Below are 22,829 nucleotides of genomic sequence, written 5' to 3' on the forward strand. Positions count from 1 at the left end.
TCGTTGTGTCCCGCCCTTGGGGTCTCGCTTCCATCGTCCGATGAGAGTTCTATTATATCATCTGTGTTTACTTGCTCATTACGTCGATTTTGGGGTCGGTTTCCTAGTCTGACTACTTCGTTTACCACGTCATCCAAGTAGGATCTGAGTCTATGTTCACTTTCGTCAACATTGACTCGCATGGATTCCGAATCGTTACCTACTGCGTTTACCCTTATTCTGGATAATGCATCAGCATTGTTATTCTGTTTTCCTGCTTTATATACGACATCGTAGTCAAACTCTGCCAAACGTAGCTTCCAACGAGTTAATTTACTATTGGTTTCTTTCATGGACTTTAACCATGTTAGTGGGCGATGATCTGTATATATGGTGAACTTATTCCCATATAGGTATGGGCGGAAGTATTTAGTAGCCCATACAATGGCAAGAAGTTCCTTTTCAGTTGTGCTATATCGGGTTTCTGCATCGTTTAAAGTACGACTAGCGTATGCGATTGGTTTATCCGAACCGATTGGTCCTTGAGATAGGACTGCACCTATTGCATAGTCTGAGGCATCAGTGGTAAGTACAAAGGGTTTTGTGAAATCCGGAAATTGTAGCAAAGGGGCATTTACCAAAAGCTCCTTACACTTTTCAAATGCGTTGATGTATTCTTGATTGATCTGAATCCGATTTCTTTTCTTTAAACAGTTAGTGAGTGGGCGTGTTAATTTGGAAAAATCTTTTATAAACTTTCGATAATATCCGACTAAACCAAGAAAGCTTTTAATTTCCGTAGTTGTTTTTGGCAAAGGGAATTTCAAAACGGCTTTAATTTTGTCATCGTTTGGTTTCAAACCTTCCTTAGTTATTACATGGCCTAAATAGAGTACTTCTTTACGAAGAAACTCGCATTTATCAAGTGTGACTTTAAGATTTGTTGCTCTTAATCTTTCGAATACCTTTCTCAACTTTTCTAGGTGTTCTTGTAGGCTGGATGAATAGACGATTATATCGTCGAGATACACCAAGCAATGTAGTCCTTGCAAGCCGCGGAGGACATTGTCCATTGCTCGCTGGAACGTCGCGGGTGCGGTTTTAAGACCGAAAGGCATACGGGTAAATTCGAAATGACCAGCTTGCGTAGAGAACGCAGTTTTGTGTCGATCCTTCTCGGCTACTTCTATTTGGTGGTATCCACTCGCTAGGTCGATGGTACTGAAGTATGTAGATTTGCCTAGTTTGTCAAACAAGTCGTTGATGTTTGGAAGTGGATACTTATCGTCGACTGTGATGTCGTTGAGGCGGCGGTAATCAATTACCATACGGAATTTGGTTTTTCCAGAAGCGTCTTGTTTTTTGGGGACCAAGTGCACTGGCGCACTCCATGGAGAGTGCGACTCTCGAATAACGTTATCTTTCAATAACTTTTCAACCTGATTTTGAATTTCAAAATTTTGTGCAGGTGGGTGACGATAAGGTCTGATATAAATTGGATCTTCATTTGTCGTGCGAATTTCGTGTTTTACTTGATTTGTAAAGGTTAACGGGATGTCTTCACTGTAGAATATATCTCGAAACTCGTAACATAATTTTGATATTTTGTCTCTCTCTTCTTGGTTCATATGGTCCAGTCTTAGTCTCTGTAAATTTTGTTTCAATAGGTCGTCAACGTCGTAACTATGGTCGGTAAAATTCACTATGATCTCGTTCTCTTGGAATGGTGTCACAGACAGAGGTTTATTAAACGTCACTGTTATGGTGTCGTCAGTAGCGTTTTGTATAACTGACGTAGCCATAAAGTCTACACAGTTTACTATTGCGGTTGGCATGCGGACACCTTTTGTGAACTCTATAAAGTCCAAAATTGCATGTCCGTTTTGTAGATCAGTTGGGATGCGAACCCTAGTTTCGGTACGAGGTCCTAAAATCAACTCGTGTGGTGCTTCGTATAGTATGGGTATTTCGGTGTCACGGGTCCGCAGTACTTGGTGTTTCATATCTATGGATGCGTCCAGTTTTTTCAATAAGTCTGAGCCGATTAGACCGTCATAGCGACTATCAACATCGTAGACATAAAATTTTTGTTGTAACTTGCTTTTAAATGTCTTTAAAAGGGGAATTTGTATTACTTCATTATGGCAACTACGGGCATGTGTGCTGATAACCTCGAATGGTTCCAGAATTTTGAATTTTGCAAAAAATTCGTTTGCCTTTTTGGGACTTATGAATGACCTAGAGCTTCCGGTATCGATCATAAATGTAGCGTTAATTTCAGGTATTCTAATATGGGGTAATTTTAATGCGTTTACGCAATTTATTCGGATTATTTGAGACGGGGTTTTGTTGAGGCCTTTGATTGAAAATTTTCGGCTGGCAAGTCCGTTGGAGTCAATTCATTTTCCTCAGCTTGTTGTTCAGGTTCAGAGGGAGGAACGCCCTCGCAGTTCTCAGAAAAATCGTCTTGCGCGGTGAAATAGTTTTCCTCATAGTTGTAATCGTATGGGACAAAGCAATCATCGGTATAGTAGATATTATTATATTCGTCAGGGGAGTCGATCATGAATTGCGCTGTAGCAGTCCGCATCGACACGTCAGGCTCGGGTAATGCACATGCATGTGGTTTCTGAGGTTCGGCTTTAGGCATAATTTGATACAAAGGTCGTGTTTGTTGCGGGTTATTAAAGTTTTGTCTATACCACGGATGATTCATTGGGAAATTAAATCGTGCGTTTTGGTTTGGGATTCCAAATTTGAAATTTTGTTGGTGAGGGATACCGAATCTAAATCCTTGATTTTGGTTCGGGGGTCGATATCCGAACTGGGGTTTTGGTGTGAATCCGAATTTATTAGGTTGGAATTGTTGGGTAAAAGGATTACGGGACTGTTGTGGAAACGGTCCAAATCCAGCACCGGATGGAATGAATCTGAAATTTTGAGCTGTTCTCGTAAATGGTGTTTGTGAAACTTGTGCGTGTTGAGTTTTGTTCTTATTTTTCGCGTCGTATTGAAATTGGAAATTTACTTCCTCCGTAACTACGCTTAAGGCGTTCTCGAGCGTGTTAGAACCCTTAAGTCGTACCGTCCTAATGAGGTTCTCGGGCAGATTATACATGAACACATTAAGGCAAGTGTTATTGTAAATTATCATTTTCGCGGCCTTAACGCCTTCGTCCTGTAATAGATTCACTTTCGCAAACAGAGTGCTTCGCACTTGTTGGATTCGACAACAAAAATCGTGATACGATTCGCCAGATTTAATTTTCATTGATTCCAATTCGATAGCTATACATTCTTCCGACCTTGGGTCACCGAAATGTAGGATTAATAAATCTTTTAAGGAAGACCAAGTGTTCACATCTTGTCTTTCGCTTAGTAAATGTGCTGCTTTGTCTATTAGTCTGCTTGATATAGCATGAAATACATATTGCGTTTGGTGTGGAATGTCCTGTTGCTGGGCATATGCCGATAATACATACTCAGCTTTATTAATGAATAAATTCAGCAACTGTGGTTCACCACTGAATTTTGGAATAAGGCTTAGCATTTCGTTTGGAACAAGAGAAATTTGTTGCGTCATTTTTATCTACTTAAAATATAACACAAGACACAAAATACAATAGAAACACAATAAAAACACAATAAAAATACACAAGTAAATGACACAAAATAAGACAATAATATAAATCACTTCAATTATTTCTGTTCAATTATATTTTATTATTTTTTCTTTAGAAAATCAGATCACTTAACTACGTTATGCTAATTATCTAAAACATTCGGCGATTGTGACCAAATGTCAGATCCTATCTAAACTATGCTAGCTGTCTAAAACATTCGGCAATTTATGTCCGATTGTCAGACCCTACCTAAATGAGTCTCACAATTAGCTGGAATAGAAAGGGATAAGACAGGATAGTGAAAAGGTCTACTCACAGACCGCTCGATCCCATTTCCTCCTACTAGAGTTGTGCGTTGCCACCGAGAGAGTACTCGTCCTTTGTCTCACGCCGCTTGTCCAAAAGTTATTTATTTGGTTCGTAGAATATCCACCGTACTGTAACCCGTGATAACCGAGTTGCAGGTCTTCTGGGTACAGCTTCTTCCAATAGCGGATATCCTACCGGCTGCGCCACTTAAGTTGCCGCGGAGCGAGGGACTCTTTTTAAAAAGCAAAAATTGAATTTTGAATTTAAACTTTTAATGCGTACTTTACAGTGGTCAACTTAAGACTAAACTTATGAGCTAGTTCTATGATCTAAGAAAGCTATGCAAACAACAATACCTCCCGGTAGCTCGAGCTTATCTATAGCTGAATGCGCAGGACGGATGTTGTTCGTCTGCGCCGGAGGTCTGGGAATGCGCTTCATACAATACTTAGAAAGCTTACGTCGGGACTCTTACAGTACCCGCGGTAGGTCCGGAATACATAACTAGGTAGAAAATAAAAATATATGACTGAGAAAAACAACAGCCATTTCAGAGCGTATTCCAATTAAAACTGTTCGCTGTTATGATTACATGGAATATTGAACGAAATAAAATTTAATTATATTTAGCGTAGCGAGCATAATTATTAAAAGTTTTAAATATAAAATGTAACATTGCGGATTCAGTGTAGCATAATCTGAAAGTAGGGTACCTAGGGTATATAAGTACCTACATATTTGTTAGTGACATCGTAACGAATACTTAGGGGGATGATTCAGACCATGATTCTGAGTTGATATCAAGTGGAATTTTCCATCGCAAAATTCATGAAAATTTTTGTGTATTTTTTAATTTCAGTTCCATACTTTTGCGCCGGGAAATTCCACTTGATATCAACTCATAATCATAGTCTGAATCATCCCTCAAAGTTTTCGTTACAATGTCACTAACACCCTGTATAGTTACTTTACTTTTTACTTTTACATTTACGGTTACTTTATACTAAACGTCAAAACACAAAATTACTATGGAATTGTAAAAAAGAAGGGGACAGATGATTGAAAATTTTCCAAGATACAGGGTTTACCTAGTTTAGGTTCCTGTCTTCTGCATACGGTTCCAATTTTAATATTATTTTTGTATGGTAATTCATAAATGTTCTCCTAGCCCCCTCCCCTCTACCCCCCCCCCCCCTCGACCCCTTCCTCTCTTCCCTTCATTTTTTCCTTATGATGTTTGTTTAAAAGAGAAGGTGCAGGTCGTGTCGTATCAGGAGGTGAAGGATTTGGCGGGAAGAAAGAGGAATGGCGATTACTCCACCGACAAGAGCGCAGCTCTTAAATAAAGAGAGAGGTGGAGAGGGGGGGTAGTTCATAAAACTGTTAATAGAAGATGAAATAAACGTTTTTATTTATTGTTTTATGTATAGAGGTCGTCTACAGGAATCTGGGTCATTATGACGTTATGTAAATAACAGTAACTTAGGTATTGTCTTACACAAGATTAGGGAGATATATTATTTACACCAACGATATTATCGTTGTAATTGAAGCAATCAAGCGCGATTTGAGATAATATGATATATAATGCATATTATACCTACATCCTAGACTGGAATGTATTTAATTAAAACCAACAAGCTCGTCTACACCTCGTCTGTCATCAAACTTCGGAAGCTCATATTAAACCGATATAGGCGTTCTACTCGCTCGCTATCGCTTTAGTAAACTAAGCAGTAATAACGGCCTCCGGGGTCCAGTGGTTGAGCGTTGGGCTCACGATCCGGAGGTCCCGGGTTCAAACCCTGGTGGGGATATATCACAAAATTCACTTTATGGGCCCTAGTTTGCTTAGGACATTACAGGCTGATCACCTGATTGTCGCACGTTAAGCCATTGGTCCCGGTTACTACTTACTGATGTAAGTATACTTACTGAGGTAGTCGCATCATTAGGTTAGGTAAGCGGACCCCGTGAAAAACAGGATATCACTAGGGAGATGATGATAATGATTATTTTTTTTACGATTATTTAGCTTTTCTGCTGGAATAAAGATATAAAACATGAAATGCGTTCCTTTGCCTATGATCACAAGTCCTAAACATGACGTAAAGCATACCTCTAGCTCTACTCATACCGATGTATACTCATAGCAAGGTCATCGACCACCAAAACAGTGAGCTGAACAGAGAAAGTGATCAGTGCCTGCTGATTAGCATGTGCGTTACGGACAACGGCACATTAATTCACACAGCCAACACGAAAACTAAACACACCCGGTACAACGTTTCAGACAACAGGCCTTAGGGTGCCCAGTTGGGCGCGAACCTCAGCTCAGGGCGTCATCTGAGTGGAAAAATATTTGACAGAATTAATCGACCCTAGTGGGTCGATAGCGATAAGCGCTGAATGAGGGAAATCGTCGACTACGCCGGCAGGGTCGGTATCGGGGTCCTGAAGTGTTTGGTGTCGCGAGCTAATTGGCCGCCTCTATGGCTACAGTAGGTAATCGGACTAACTACACTGCTTAGTGTTTTTTGGATGCAATTGTATTACCTACTTAATAACGTGACTTGTAGATTTACCTGTTACATAGTTCATCATGCATGAGAATGAATAAGTACTTATTCCTTCTACCCGAACCTTCTTAGGTACTATTTTAGGATACTTTCAACATGATGGATCATTATGTCGGCGATGAGCTGTTCACCTATCACCACAGGTTCCGTCATATCCATCTGATGACTTACAAAACTGACTGGAAGTTATCCTCTAATTATTTGTTCCTCTGCATTTATTTTCCTTTCCGTTTGTTCTTGTAAAATCCACCAATAAGAGTTTATTGTAATCGAACTGGCAGTTTGAATTCCGAAGGCCGTCTCGGGAAAGCCCGCCGCAAGTGGCGCGAGGACGAGCGCGTACATTCATATGCGCAAACGCACGCCAAGCGGCATCCTGATGAGTCTACCTCCTACACCGCAGCATTGTTCGCTGTTAGGACTTGTTTATTATCGAGGAGACGCGTAGGATACAATAGAGCTGGCAATTACATAAAAATAATAATAATAATAATAAAGTGTATTTAGGTAAAACCTACGACACACATATACATTTACAACATTAAAACAACATTCTTGGTTTAACAATTTGGTGATCAATGCCTTTGACGATTGCAGGTGTCAGATTTATAAAATCACATAGACAAAATATAAACACTTTATTTTATTACTTTATTAACTTTATTTTGAGAGAAATAAAAACATACTGTAAGTACCTAATTATACGTTGTATGGAATTGTAGCGTTGACAGCGACTCCCCGAACGGAGACTGCTTGACGTCACGTCTGTCATTTACATGTACGGTTCAAAACACAATTTCAATCACGCTACATATACTTAATATTTTTTTCCACTGAAATAATTGCATTTTTGAATGTACGGTAGAGATCAAAATATGATTTCTATTCCACAAAACTAGAATCATAGAGATTGGGCTTTTCCCTTCGCGGGTTGGAAGGTCAGTCAGACAGGCAGTCGCTTCTGTAAAAATCAAACTTCCGTGAAACGGGATAACGCTAGGGAGATGTAAACTGGAATCGTAGAGCTGGTAGATACGTCTGATTGGCCGGAGAAACACAAAGATACACACCTAGGTGCTTACATACCAATTTGAATACCAACGTCACGTGTCCAACAAGACAATAAATATGTGTAGGAGCCCTTACAACATTAGGAATTCGAGTGTATAATGGATAGCAATCAATTTTGTTACAAGGCTGATCCCATCTTTGGAAAGCGTCTGTATGATTCACACCACGTCCACGGCTCAGAGAACACGTATGTACATAGACTGTCGAATTGTATTGAGCCTTCTTGTAGGAAGTTCTGGGGGGGGGTTAAAATGAACACATCGAAGCAATACATCTTCTTCTTCTTCTTATCGTGTGGGTTGTGAGGTGGAATACCAACCTCATCGACCCTGGTGTCAGGGTTATTACCGAGCCGCCTAAGGCCCCTGACATGGCTCATGAAACGACTACATACTTACATCAGTAAGTAGTAACCGGGACCAACGTCTTAACATGCCTTCCGAAGCACGGATCATCTTACTTTCGGACAATCAGGTGAACAAGCCTATCTTAACCAAACTAGGGATCACAAAGTGATTTTCGTCAATTAATCAATTATTGTTTAGCAATTCATCTAAAAAAGCAATATTGCAATTTGACATTTGATTGCATTGCGCAAATTGCTTCGATGTGGCCATTTTAACCCCCCTGAAATTCTGAATCAGAGATTTACCGAGAATTTGTTGATACTTAGTTAAGGAACTTTCTTAAGCAGCACTACAACAGCTTTTGTGGATTGGAGGAAGCTTCTGCGATAAAAGATATTAAAATGTTCAGGCACCCTGAAGATTACTAACGAACTTCACATTTTTTTTTGACGTTTATTGTATTTGCTCTTTTATCTTTTCTTTAATTCTGTTCCATATGTGTGTACATTAAACAGTCTAATATATGCGTAATTATCATGAATATAAGGTAATTGTAATTGTTCCAGAGTGTCCCTGTGTAATGCAGCGATGGCGGAGCGCGCGGTGAGGGCGGCGCTGCTCTGCGCGTGCGCGTTGCTGCTGCAACATGGTCAGTTGCGTGGGCGCTTTTTTTTTACCTAGTTATGCCAATACAAAACATAAACTCTGCTTGCTTCTATGCTGTTCTGGGAGCAAATAAAAAACATAGAACACGTTCAGCTGCTTGTCTTCCCGGGCATGTCGTAAAAACCGACAGAGGGATTGCGTCCTCTAACATGATGGACTAATGTTATGGGCGATAGGCTGATCCCTTATCACCATAAGGTTCATCATATCCATCTTAGGACTTCGTATCAACAGTGGCTGCAAGTTGTCTTTGATTACTTGTGGTTATGCCCACCCCATTTGGGATTACGGGCGTGAGTTTATGTATGTATGTATGTAAAACATAAACTCACGTCTATATCTACATCTGCGATTTATTTATACAGGGTGTTGAGTGACATCGTACTGAATACTGAGGGGGGTGATTCAACTCACAATTCCATATAAAATTTACTGTTTTTATTAATTTTTTTCAGTGCCATACTTTTGCGAAGGATAATTTCACTTGATATCAACTCAGAATTATGGTCTGAATCATCCCTTAAAGTTTTCGTTACGGTGTCACTAACACTTATATATATTTTATTAGGCGTGCGAAACATATTGGGGTGTTTCTTACACCATTTCATATTCTGAACCATAACACGTTCCGAAGCGGTGGTTGTAGGATGATAGATCTAACATACCTACCTAACATAACATCATGCAAATTGTTTACTGCATCTAAGTATTCTGTGCAAAAAATAGTAAGTACTTCATCACATCACTAATTTAAAAGCCACGCTCTTGTCGGTATAGCATTCTCCATTCTTGTCTATCAAAGGCCAATTCCTTCACTTCCTTATAAGACACGACGATCACCTACTCTTTAATCTATTCCATGTAAGCTCTGCTCCAAGCTTGCTCTTCCCCCTAGTAGCTTTCCTTCTATGAGTAAGTACTTATACTTATTATCTGTTTTTCTCTAATAATAAAACTAACGCGGTAATTGCATCGCTTCTTTACGCAGGCGCACTACTACTAAGTATATCACGATCAATCGCGTGCGCACTTTCCAATACTTATCCCCATACCACATTACAGATAACGCAGATTTTAATTAATATTTGCATGAAACTATCAGACCATGCTTCAAAGTACAGTTGGATTAAACACGCTATTTGTTGCCTTTCAACGAACAGAATATTACATAACCTTCTCTCAAAACTAACAATTAAAAATAAATTATATAAAATCAATTCCATTATGGTTCCCGTCAAAAAGATTAAATGTAAGTACTTATTCAATTCTATAAGTAAAAATACAACATTATAAATATTAATAAAATAAAAGGAAACCGTCGTATTCAATTTATTACTTCTTACACCCAACAATTCGTCCCAACGACGTAATCACATCTTTTATCATAACAAGCTTAGAGAAACATTTTAAAAACAAAAGCAATATATTATTTATGCATAAGATGCGCCTTCTCACTCATACCAACGCTTGTGAGATCACAGATATGAGAATATTACAGGGCCCGTTTTAGGTTTACTGTGGCCCCTAATAGTAGTGCTAATTGCAGGACATACCATCTAATTTTATTTTTAACCCCCGACGCAAAAACGACGGGGTGTTATAAGTTGACGTGTCTGTGTAAATGTGGTGTCTGTCTGTGGCATTGTAGCTTCCAAACGGATGATGCGATTTTAATGCGGTTTTTTTCGTTTGAAAGGTATATCAGTCGAGAGTGTTCTTAGCTATGTTTGGTGGAAATCGGTTCAGGTCTTCAAGGTGATCAGGTCGTTTGTTAAGTGTGATAGTAATGTTACACGCTCAGTTTGCTTACAAGCATAATTATGTGGGATAAGTTATTTTTTGCTTTTTATAGAGTTTAGCATTTTTTTTGGGGTTTTTTTAAATTTTTAATTTAATTTTTAAGTTATACCTATCCGTCGCCTTTCTTATCCGCCGAAAAGGAAGGGACGGGTAATCGACAGGCATAAAATTTATGGAACACACGTCAATTTTAGGCAGAAATTAAAACCCTCCCAAATTTTATATTGGCCAATAACCCAACAGAATTAAGTTGACAGCACACGTGAAACGGGTTGCAACAGCGAGATGCCTATTAATTCGCCCGGGTTACCTATTAATTAAGTAATTTTAAAATTAACAGTTGTCAATCACCGGTCTCTTTCCTTTTCGGCGGATAAGAAAATGACGGATATAACTTAAAATAAAATTAGGAGGTGTCTGCAGGAATCAGGGCCTTATTATGCGCCATGTGGCCGAACCTTCAAATCGAAGTTCGGTTTTGCTAGCCACATTAGAGCCTATCATAACAACGACCTGGGATAGACATTTAGGAGTCGCCGTCGCCGGACACGGCTTGGATGGTATGATATGACCTTGGATGGTATGATATGACCTAAGTAAATGTATTATAAAAATAGGACAGAAAGAGAACTTATGCAATCGGCTCTTCCTGCAATCATCGATTATCTTTCACGTAACACGAGAATACATAAATGTTATGTCACCTTTTCGGTTTATTACAAACGCACTGCATTTAGAATAAACAATTTTTGTGTGGTGAAATCAGCATGCAGTTCTAACAAGTACAAATGGACTGAATAAAGCATTTATGCCGATATCAATGCAACACGTACCGCGGATATGATTTTTTTTTGACGTAACTTATTGTAGATTTGCCGCAGATGACATCAACTACTTGGCCGGACAAACGGGGAGCGCTGGAGGCTCTCACCCGGTACAACGTTTAAGACAACAGGCCTGAGGGTGCCCAGTTGGGCCCGCGGATTTGAATGGAACTACTTAGTGATTGACAAATTATTAAAATGAAGTACTTTTCAGGCTACGTTCACCAAAAACAATATATATGCCGATGTTCAACGTGATAATTATCTATTTTCTCTTTACTCGGGTAGGTACTTACAATAATTATTCCAAAATACAATGTAATGGCAGAAGCATTATAATTGTTGCTTGATATTTTGATCACATTGTGTATAGAATTATGTTGCTACCTATATTGCTTCTCTTTATTTAGAATAGAATAATAAATGGATGGTTGATGTAATTGTGCCTAGGTGTAATAAAATGGGTCATCATTTATACCCAAAAACAAAGATAAAAGACGCATATGTCTGTTATCTATGAAATTAGAAGGTTAAACGAAGGAAAATCTGTACAGCGACATCTATTGTTTTTGAGGAACGTAGCTTGGTAACTCCCTCATTGTATACTAAGCCACTTTTGTAGCGCGGACGGTAGGTATGTACAGTCATGAGCAATATAATGTACCCACTTTAGGACTCTGTCGCACTAACATATTTGACATTTAATGAGACTTACAGTTCAATTTGTCAAAAAAGATAATGTGACATGGTACCAAAGTGTATGACATATTAAGGTGATGTGTTTCAGTCAGCTAGGTAACGCTGCGTCAGTAGATGGCGTTACTTCTGCAGTTTTCGTATTTTTTTCCATTTATTCGTTTAGTGTTGAGTACTGACCCAGTGAAATGTTAGGTGGCGAAATCTTACATACATTATCTTTAAGTTAAGCTACAATTTTGAAGTATTTACTGAAGATATCATATTGAAACATTGCATCAAAAGTTGGTGTCATTTCAATTTGTGTACAAACACGAAGCTGTCACACACACATGCGAACTAGGTTAGCTATTAAAAGAGATGCATAATTTGAAGTCTACTTCTAACTTCTAAATGGCGCATTTGGTAAAGCAGTAGCCGCCATTCTTAAGGTTCACGGTTCAAACCCAACTGCATGTTTTAATTGTTTTTACTTTTTGTATTTTTTTTTACAATTGAATTTGGCGAACCCGTCTATTTGTTACGGAATTTTCAAAAAGTATCACTTTTACCAATAATATTATAATTAAGTATACTTACAATAATTTACTTTGCACTAAAGTACCTTCCGTAATTTCCGTATTTTTTATTTTGTAAAATTCTAACAGGCATTAATCGCATCAGTGAACAAGCGGCTAACTAAAAAACTACTGAACGGATTTTCATACGGTTTTCACCAATGAGTAGAGTGATTCATGGGCGTGCTTTAGGGTTTATAATTTATACAAGTATTTTTTTTGTATAAAATGGTTCAAAAATGATGATGAATGTTAAACATAATTATCGTTACAAATATAGCCGACTTGGAGCTTTCGGCGAAAACGCTGCCTGAGCCCATTGAGATATAACAAAACAACGTATGGTTGAATTGTTCCTTTTTTGTAGGTATACCGAAAAGTCCACAATATGTCATAATAATTATATTGTGTATAAAGAATTGTGTATATGTATTGTATGATTTTACAAATAACGATCACAGTACAGTAATAATAAGGTAGATTTTTCCTAAATTGCGTAGGTTCAAACTTTGTCGCATCGCGTTTGAAAGATGTAATAGCGCTTCAGGACGTCCCGCAAGCACGGCGCTGATGTCGCAGTATCCGCATATAATTATTATGACTTGTCATTTAGTTCCAATAAAATCCGCGGGACTTCATACGTATGTCAGTGACAGCTGGTGATAGCATGCGGGACACTTAGCACCTAATCGAATTCTATGTTGTTTTCGCGCCCAGTCCAGACGACTCACAGCGCATTTCTGGACATATATTTACGCGTGGTGTTTATTGTTAGGTTAGTTAGTTCAGGTTAGGACGTCTTTTTATAACGAGGACGTTAAAAAAAGACGAGGCTGGGACGTATTGAAGTAGTATTTTCCATATATACGCGGCCTGAAATGGGCTGTTTCGGGGACCTGAACTGGTTGCTGTCGAACTTATTATCACGTTTTCTTGATTAAAATTCATAAATAAGTCAAATAGAAAATAGAAAAAAGATTTTATTTAGTTTTAGATCTGTCATGATGTCTGTGATGTTTGTTTATTATACATAAGAATTTCAAAATTTTTCTTATTTTTTTTCCCAAAGGGCAAGGCAAAGGGAACTATGAACATACAGCCATGTCTTGTGTTTTTTTTTTCTTGATGATGATTAATGAAATGATGAAACCTAAGCCCCCACCCTCGGAGCAAACTCCTACTCCGAACCCCAAACGAAGTAAGCGGCTTGTTGGCGCAAAGCGAAAATAGATAGGTACACTTTGTTTATTGAAGATTCCGATTTAATAATACTATCGGGAATGTTTTCCGACTAATGTGATCATTAACCACAAAACACCACTTCGTATTATTTAGATTATTCAATGAAGAAAGCAACCTTCCCGTTCCCGGTCCCACCAAAAAGTCCGCGGCAAAGAGAATATAAATAAATCTGTATGTTGGATGGAAAAACAATTAATTATAAATGACTACTATTTAGGCCGGCAAATGCAACAACTTCTTTTTTGATTTGGTTTTCCCCGAAGGGTAAGGCAAAGGGAACTATGCCCATACAGCCATTTCATTTTATGTATTGATTTTTTATTATAATATATGTCCTCTTTTAAAACACGGTATTTACCCATTATTTAAAAATGTTTAAATAAGATACGTTATTACAAAAATATTTTTCCAATATTCCTTTTCTCAGATTGTAGTATTTTTAGTTTTTTATTTATATTTATTCTCTTCATACAAAATCTCTTTATAAATTGTCACTGACATTCTATTACACTTGTCAAGTAGTCAAAGCCTTTAGAAAAAAAAACTATCACGCACACAAACTAACATTGACACCTCTACACGCTCAGCAAATACACTGTAATCTGCACCACTACAAATGTAGAATTGATCAAAATTGAGGGTCTGAAATATGGTACTTCTCGTATTCGGACCCTAAATTTTTGTTAGTTTGCGAAAATAATACACCAAAATATTACTATTTATCGGTTTTATAACAATATTCCTCTATCCGTTTTCCTGTAGCACTGCATCAACTTTTGTATGGAAAACGAATCACCTTAATGCTCGTGACCGTACATCTCAGTTGCAACTTTGCACTTGTAGATAGGTAAGTACTTGGACTTTTCTTAAGGTCCCGGTCGGTCCAAAGTTCACCAAGACCACGCATAACACGGTACTGGATATGGCTAGCCATAACCACAGACACGTCGTGTAGGAGTATTGTTCAAGTACCAACGTCTCGTGTCGTGTAGCGCATTCCTTCACATAGTGGTCATAAAACCGAGCGCCGCGAGTCAAAGGTAATGACAAAAGACACACCTGTGTAACTTAAAAGCTAAAACAAATTATAAGTTTAAAGACTTTAATAAATATGTGCCCTCTTCAAAAGCAACTGAAGAGCATTTTTTCTATTTCTAAAAAAGTACGGATTGTTTGTCATTGTGTCTAACAATATAAAACAGACGCCTGTGTGTTTTATTTACTTAAATACGCGTTTTTAACCTGTGATTATAGGATCATGTTGAATTAATTGTAATTCGCACCTACCTAGGTACCTAACGTTTTTCGCGTTTTCGGTAACAACCTAAATTCAAAGTGTCCTTAGCTACCTAGCTAGTTGGGTAGTAAGCCGCTATATTAAATAGGGATATGTATAAGTAATATATGAATATTTTAGGCGGTCGTTTTGTAAAGCTGTTATAAATACGTACCTACCCAAGTGGTATCCCGTAGTACTAATCATAGAACAATTTGCGTAAAGGGGGCATAGCAGTTTCCAACTAGTCAAATCAGTTACATTTTATTAAACGTCAAAACACGAAATTACTATGGAATTTGTATGAAAAAGCACACTGTGACGTCATAGAAAACCGTGATAAAATGTCGGACTTTTTGATACGTTTTTGTTGATTAAAATTGATAAATAAGTTAAATAGAATATTTTCGTTAGTTTTAGATCTGTCTTTATTTAGTAATTAGAATTTCATAATTTATCTTGAACCTAGTAGCTAGTTATGCGCATGTCTATTTGGGCAATGGACTGATAGCAGGGTAGTTCTTCGAACACGGGAAGTCAATATCGCACCTCAAAAATATCTTAGAATCTTTTGTCTTTTTGCAAATATCCAGTTAGAACAAATGTATGTCGCCAAATTAAGTAAGATATTTGACTTCCGGTGTTCGAAGTTCTACCTAGCAACTTGTCACTATAGGTACGTTTGTTTCATCAGAGGGGTTTAAAAAGGCCACATCAAAGCAATTAATCTAAAAAAGAAATACTGCCCTTTGACATTTGTTTGCATTGCACACTTACATTTGTATGCGCAAATGTCAAATTGCAATGTTGCTTTTTAGATGAACTGTTTTGATGTGGCCTTTTGAACCCCCCAGAATTTTAACTAATATCGGATATAGATGCGGCTGCGGGTTCCTACTCTTATTGTTAGCTTACCCGATAAGGATTGCGGACGTGAGTTGAGTGTGTAGGTACCTGAATGTACTATGAAGTATGGATAGAATCTCAACCAGAGAAACTAGAAAAACTGCTATCAAACAATCCTCTAAAGCACCGTATTCCATTTTCTAATTTGCTACCCTTGAACATTGCAGCAAGCGCGGAGCTGAGAGGGAGATGTCCAGCTTCGGAGGGCGCGTGCCCCGCGAGGGCCACTCCATGCGCCTCCGACGACGAGTGTGGAGAGCAGATCTGCTGCACCACCTCCTGCGGGAAAGCCTGCGTCGACCCGCTATTTACTGGTAAGATGATCAATGAATCCACCCAGCCCTTTTATTAACCCAGCGCAGCGTAAGAACGACCGTGTTCCGCAAGGGCTACCCCGTATGCCACTGACAATGACTGCGGGAAGACCTGCGAAGCAACGCTCTTTACCAATAAGATGGAACGTCTGAGAAGAATTTATTATAAACAGCCTAACATATTAAAAGAAGAAAAAAGTGACAAAATCTTTATTAAAAAAATAAAAGAACATCTAATTAATAAATGTTACTACAGCACTAGTGAATACCTTAATGATACTGATGTTACTATTTGAAAAGCTTCCTTCTCTCTTTTAAACTTCTATTTTGTTGTGCCTGAAAGGGTCTATGATGTGAACCTCATATGTAATTTACAAACTTGTACACCATCATAGCGCAGCGGTAAACGCGCTCGGTCTGCGATTGTTGAAGTTAAGCAACTTTCGCAAAGGCCGGTCATAGGATGGGTGACCACAAAAAGAAAAAAGATTTCATCCCGAGCTCATCCGTATTTCGGAAGGCACGTTAAGCCATTGGCAGTCGTTAATAACCATCAACCCGCACTGGGCCCGCGTGATGGTTTAAGGCCCGATCTCCCTATTCATCCATAGGGAGGGCCCGTGTCCCAGCAGTGGGGACGTTAATGGGCTGATGATGATGATGACACCATCATAGTATGCAAATAAAGAATTATTGAATATTGAAGTTGTATGTGGAATCGGAGTGGACGGCAGAGAGCGGCATTCAACTACGAATTGCTCGCATTGTCACTGTTGTCATCCATACAAATTACCAATGGGTACAGTTATAAAATCAAACCACTCAAGGGTATCCTTGGACCGTCAATTACTGACAAGCCTCAGTAGCCAAGACCGACAGTTATATTTTAAATGATTGCTACTTTATGGTCACTGCTTCACAGTGGATTGAATTTGCACATTCCTGATTCTCTTTTGTTTTTTTTTTTCTTGAGAAACTAACAAGTAGCTAGAAGAACAGCAAGCAGACAACACAGATGGTACTTAGGTGTATAAAAGTGAAATTGTAAAGATTAATAATAACACACATCACCAGCCCATTAACGTCCCCACTGCTGGGGCACGGGCCTTCCCTATGGATGGATAGGGAGATCGGGCCTTAAACCACCACGCGGGCCCAGTGCGGATTGGTGGTTATTAACGACTGCTAATGCAGCCGGGACCAACGACTTAACGTGCCTTCCGAAGCACGGAGGAGCTCGAGATGAAAACTTTTTTTTTTCTGTGGTCACCCATCCTATGACCGGCCTTTGCGAAAGTCGCTTAACTTCAACAATCGCAGACCGAGCGCGTTAATCGCTGCGCCACCGAGCTCCTCAATAATAACAAGTATATTGCAATTCCGGCTTCTTAACATAAGTACCTCCTTGTTATGTCCTCGCCAGGCTGTGAGAACCTGAAGCTATCGTCAGAGAGGATATCAAGAGCGCTGGCAGCCGAGAATAGCCGCAGCGGGCGTGGTACTCTGAAGTCTGTGCGGTCTCCGCGCTGCAAGACTACTGATGGAGAGTTTGAGGAGATCCAGTGTGACAACGAGATCGTCAGCTCTTGCTGGTGTGTCGACCAGGCTGGCTTTGAGGTGAGCACCATTTCTCACGTGCTAGAGTAAGATCGATAATCGACATCATCAACGCTGGTATTAGTTATTACTAAAATGGTTAAAGGCGTCTGAATAGCTGCAACAGCGACTAGATACTCAATAACTTACTTATTCCTAGTAGTTTTCAGACAATCTTCTATAATTTCCTAACCAAACTTTAATTAGGAGCAGTCTCAGAAAGAATATAATTATTCACGGTAGCCTACTGCACTGGTTATTGAACCCAGGACTTCGGTCCAACAGAATGCAGAATGCGGAAGGCAGTGATTACTGCGTTCCTTGAACGGCTGGGGATAGAGGTCAAAAACATACATAAGTACATACATAAATGCACGCCCGTAATCCCTAATGGGGTGGGCAGAGCCACAAGTAATCAAAGACAACTTACATCCAAAGTCCTGAGCACCTCCAAAAATCTAAAGAATAAAATTGAAATATATCTCCAGGTCCCCGGCACAAGGGCACCAGCAGCGGGCCTGGTCAACTGCACACGGACAGCGCCCTGCGCATCCCACACGTGCCGTATGCTGTGCCCACTGGGCTTCGAGCTGGACCCCCAAGGCTGCCCGCTGTGCAAATGCCGCGACCCGTGCTCCTCCGTCACTTGTCCTGGGCAGCTGTCGTGTCAGCTGGAAGAGACGCCATGCTTGCGACCGCCTTGTCCGCCTGTGCCGACGTGTTAGTATTCGATTCAATTAATTTAATAGACACTGATTTTCATTGTAAGACGACGATATGGTTTTATCAGCCAATCGCCTAACAGGATATATCACGACAAAGTTAGTTTCATACCTGGACAATTTATTAAGAAGTACCTAAAGAGAATTTAACTTTATATGTTCTCACTTCACTCACTCAGTTCACAAAAAAAAATATGCTGAATAGGAAGTACTGGGAGTAAAAAGATGTGGGTTCGAATCCCTTCCGACTCAAAATCGACGTTTTCTCTTTGGGAGTTTTGCATAAGCCCCGAAAGTGTCTTGCACTTTCTTATTTTTATAGGTATACCATAACAGCTTATTATACTTACCTACACAATAATTTCCAGGCAAAAGAGGGCGCAGTCTCCAGAACATCTGTCCGGCGGGAGAGCCCCTTCTGATATCAGAGACCAGCAGACCATTCCTGTGTGGTACCGACCCTGGCAAGCCAAACTGCCCGCCACTTTACAGATGCCTCGTTGATTCAGGTAAGAGTACGAAATAACCTGATATCCGGGCAGTGATGCCTATCTGGCAAATTCTTCAAAAACCTCATGAAGAATCAGATAGGAAAGGAGTTCTGGAAAGACCTGCTTACGTATTATTTATTAGTGAAGGCAAATGGTTCTTAGATTACAAAATCATTATAGAGTCCGTGGCACGAAAGAAGTCCCGCGGATTTTAATGGAACTAAATGACAAGTTATAAGTGTGGTGAAGTCAGCATGCAGTTCTAACAATTACTCTAAAGAAATGGAATTAATAACGCATTTATGCCAATTACACACTAAATACGTTACAGAACGCGCCACGAAAGAACTCCCGCGGATTTTAATGTACTTAACTAGTAATTGACAAGTCGTAATTGTATACTAAGACACTAGCGCAGCATTCGCGACTTCTTTCGTGCCACGGACTCTAGATAACTAGGATCTTAAGCTGGCTGTCCGAGCCATGGGAGCTACAGAGATTGTCATACCTCAATCAGTCTGTCTTCAGACGCTACAGGCACTTTTAGAAAATATATAAGTACAAAACATAAGTGACTGGTATTCATTGCTTGAAGTTGGCAGTTTGGAAAACTTGAGACCCTCTGTTAATGTCTCGTTGAATCATGTAAGCAGACGCAATCACCCATTGTTGACAACCAAATACGGCAGCAGGGTTTCTAAACAAACAATTCTATATTGAAACAATGCTGAATTATTTCAATTGGTCGCACACACGCGTACTACTATTAAACACGACACGTTTATTAGTGAGGTACTTATTAGTATTATAATTCGCAAATATACCTATACACACCTATGAATTCGCACTCATAGATCCTATTATGCTAGGACATGTAGGTACCTAACAATTATCAACACCACTGGGTCCTCACTACCCGAGCGAATTTATTAATAACAAAGACCTAGTATTAATCATGATATACCTACTAGGGAATGCAATCTCGACTCGAGATCGCAAATTTGAGATCTCGAAATTTTCGGGATAAAGTTGGGATGGCTGGAAACAATAAAAACTGCTTGTTTGTAACAGGTAATGAGATTAATTACAACAACATATTTTTTGAAAGTAGACGAAAGCCTTTATTCTTCAATATTACTGAATATTTTTTTTCTTTGGAAAACAGCATAATCAAAAGTATAACTCAAGGGGATTCGCCCAATCTTGTCAATTTCGAATGGGATCTCGTCATATTATGCTTCGGAATTGATCTCGAAAAATTTGACGAGATCTTGCGAGATCGGGATCCCTCGAGATCGGAATCCCTCGAGATCGGGATTGCATTCCCTAATACCTACTTAGATACTTAATGCTTGACGAGTTAGGTCTATAAAACATACACAAGATGCTCAAAGCAAGAACACTATTTCACAAAAACATGCTAACGATGAATGATGGGTCTTTCACCATCAGAAGTCTTCAAGACCTAACCTAACTAACTTTGTGTTACAGCTAGCTTTGGCAATGTAGTCGTGAGTAAGTATATTATATGCTAACTTGACACCGTAATGAAACTACTACTAACTTTGAGATTCAGACCATGACTCTGAGTTGTCCATCGCAAAATCGCTGATAATCAAAAATCATCCCCTTCAGTATTCGTTACGAAGTAAGTAAGTTTTACCCAACTTATAATAACATACCAATCCTAAATTTTATTTCCAGGAAACGACTACGGCGTATGCTGCCCAGCATCATTAGAGCTCCAGAAAGCTGGCACATGCCCGGCGCCGTCCACCACCGACCTGGACTGCGGGACCCCTTGTGCTCACGACCTCGAATGTCCTTCCATGCAGAAGTGCTGCGACGGCGGGGATTGCGGCAGACATTGCATCTTACCGCATAACGTCACCATGTGCACGCAGCAGAAGATGCTAGCTGAACTCCTGGTGGTTAGCGAGAAGGAAGGCCGAGGATATGTGCCCCAGTGTGCGGCTGACGGGTCGTTTGAATCCAGGCAGTGCTCGAGGAATGGATTGGTTTGTTGGTTGGTATCTGCTTTTTTTTTTTTTGACGTGACTTATAGTAGATTTGCCGCAAATGGTATTAACTGCTTGGCCGGATTGGGATGGGGCACGAGGGCTCTCATCCGGTACAAAATTTAATACAACAGGCCTGAGAATGCCCAGCAACTAACCTAACCTAACTGCTGGTTAATATCATTACTTACTTGTTTTGTTCAATGGATTTCTGCAGAAACTATGCTTCTGGCTATGCTGTTCTGAAATCATGCACATTCTTAATTCGGTGTTGATTCCTGCAGACACCTATCATTTTCCTATCAATCGAAAAGGAAAGGGACGAATTATTTAAAAAGAATGCAACGGACTGACCGTTGATAGAAGCATCCACTTGTCCTAATAGTGCCCAAAGAAAGTCTACAGACTTTACTACTAGATACATATGTACTAAGCATTCCTTTTTACCCTCAGGTGTGTAGACACAGAAGGCAACAAACTCCGCGGCTCGATGGGCCCAACAGCTTCCGTCCACTGCTCCCCTTCCCCGCACCCCGCACGCAGCGGCGCGCGTAGCCTCAGTTCCTGCGCCCGCGCACTCTGCGCTGGCGTCTGCGAGTACGGGTATAAGACCGGCGCCGACGGCTGCCCTACGTGCGAGTGCGATGACCCCTGCGCCGGGTACCCCTGTGCGGAAGGCGAAGAGTGCGTGAGAGTCAGAGATGCCGACTGTTCTAGCGAGCTTTGCACTGGATATCCTGTGTGTAAGTGAGCTTTGAATTCTGATCTACTACAACTAAAAATGTAAGTAGGTACTACTAAGTAAAACTTAGTAGTTTTACGTTGTAGGTACTATAGGTACTAAGAAGAATTAGAAACTATAGGTACCTATTGGAAAACAGGATATTATCAAACATCCGTTTAGCTTGGCAAAATTAGGATTAATTAATTAAGAAATTAACATTTAGGGCAAATTAAAAACAGTTTGATAACTACCTAGTACGTCACTGTAAGATATATTTACGATCCAAGACTCGTAAATAAATCGAGACGTGGCGCGTTTAGCTAAGCGTTGAAGGACGTATTATCAAACGCGCGAGATAATGCATCTACGTGAACGCTTTTATACATTGCCATACGTTTGATTGACTCCGCGCTCAAACTATCTCATCATTCCTTTCCAGGTCGACCGAAGGTCTCCTACGAGAACCCGTGCGAAGTAGGAGTGCCAGCCACCGACGAGGAAGGCTCAGTAGTTGCTTGCGGGGCGGAGCCCGACTGCCCGGCCGGCCACGTATGCACGCGCGCTCGCCGTAGCGGCGCGGCGCTCTGCTGCCCCGACCCCCGGGACTTGGACAACAGTACTGACACCGACATCATGGAGGTCAGTTAGCTCTAAACGATTACTAGAACCCGGAAAAAAGAGACGAAACGCAACTTGAGAAGTAGGTAATCTTATTAATTGTTAATAACACCATTGTGAATTAAAGGCGTAAAATCCAAAAGAGTGGAACAAGACATAGTGTATCAGGATCGTAGGAAGTGGAATTCTGTGGTGTCTGCCTACCCCAACGGGAAATAAGCGTGATCCCATGTATGCTATGTGTAAATTCGAAACTGACAAAACTCATTCGAATTCCAGATAAACTTCGAAACATGCGGCTCCGAAGCGGAAGCCCTGTGCGGGTTGAACTCTACAGTCACCTGCCCTGAAGGCATCTGTGATGATGACCAGGTGTGCTGCGCCACGGCCACCTGCGGCCCGCTCTGCATCGACCCGGCCAAGATGCGCCTCCAAAGTGACAGGGTTGATGACACGCCTACCAGTGAGTAA

At 40.1% G+C, this 22,829-nt stretch overlaps 1 protein-coding gene across 2 annotated transcripts in view; it reads left to right on the forward strand.

Moving 5' to 3' along the window:
• Positions 1 to 22,829, forward strand: part of LOC126375196 (uncharacterized) — a 96,844-nt gene that overhangs the window by 63,990 nt on the left and 10,025 nt on the right. For both annotated transcript variants that reach the window (XM_050022074.1, XM_050022075.1), the window contains exons 2-10: positions 8,475 to 8,557; positions 16,043 to 16,189; positions 17,613 to 17,806; positions 18,274 to 18,505; positions 18,876 to 19,016; positions 20,703 to 21,024; positions 21,470 to 21,759; positions 22,180 to 22,379; positions 22,638 to 22,821. In XM_050022074.1, the coding sequence (XP_049878031.1) occupies positions 8,497 to 8,557; positions 16,043 to 16,189; positions 17,613 to 17,806; positions 18,274 to 18,505; positions 18,876 to 19,016; positions 20,703 to 21,024; positions 21,470 to 21,759; positions 22,180 to 22,379; positions 22,638 to 22,821 (1,771 nt within the window). In that variant the 5' untranslated portion in view covers positions 8,475 to 8,496. The remainder of the gene's footprint in view (positions 1 to 8,474; positions 8,558 to 16,042; positions 16,190 to 17,612; positions 17,807 to 18,273; positions 18,506 to 18,875; positions 19,017 to 20,702; positions 21,025 to 21,469; positions 21,760 to 22,179; positions 22,380 to 22,637; positions 22,822 to 22,829) is intronic.

This window comes from Pectinophora gossypiella, chromosome 18 (assembly GCF_024362695.1).
Source record: "Pectinophora gossypiella chromosome 18, ilPecGoss1.1, whole genome shotgun sequence".
In the NCBI taxonomy this organism is placed as follows: Eukaryota; Metazoa; Arthropoda; class Insecta; order Lepidoptera; family Gelechiidae; genus Pectinophora; species Pectinophora gossypiella.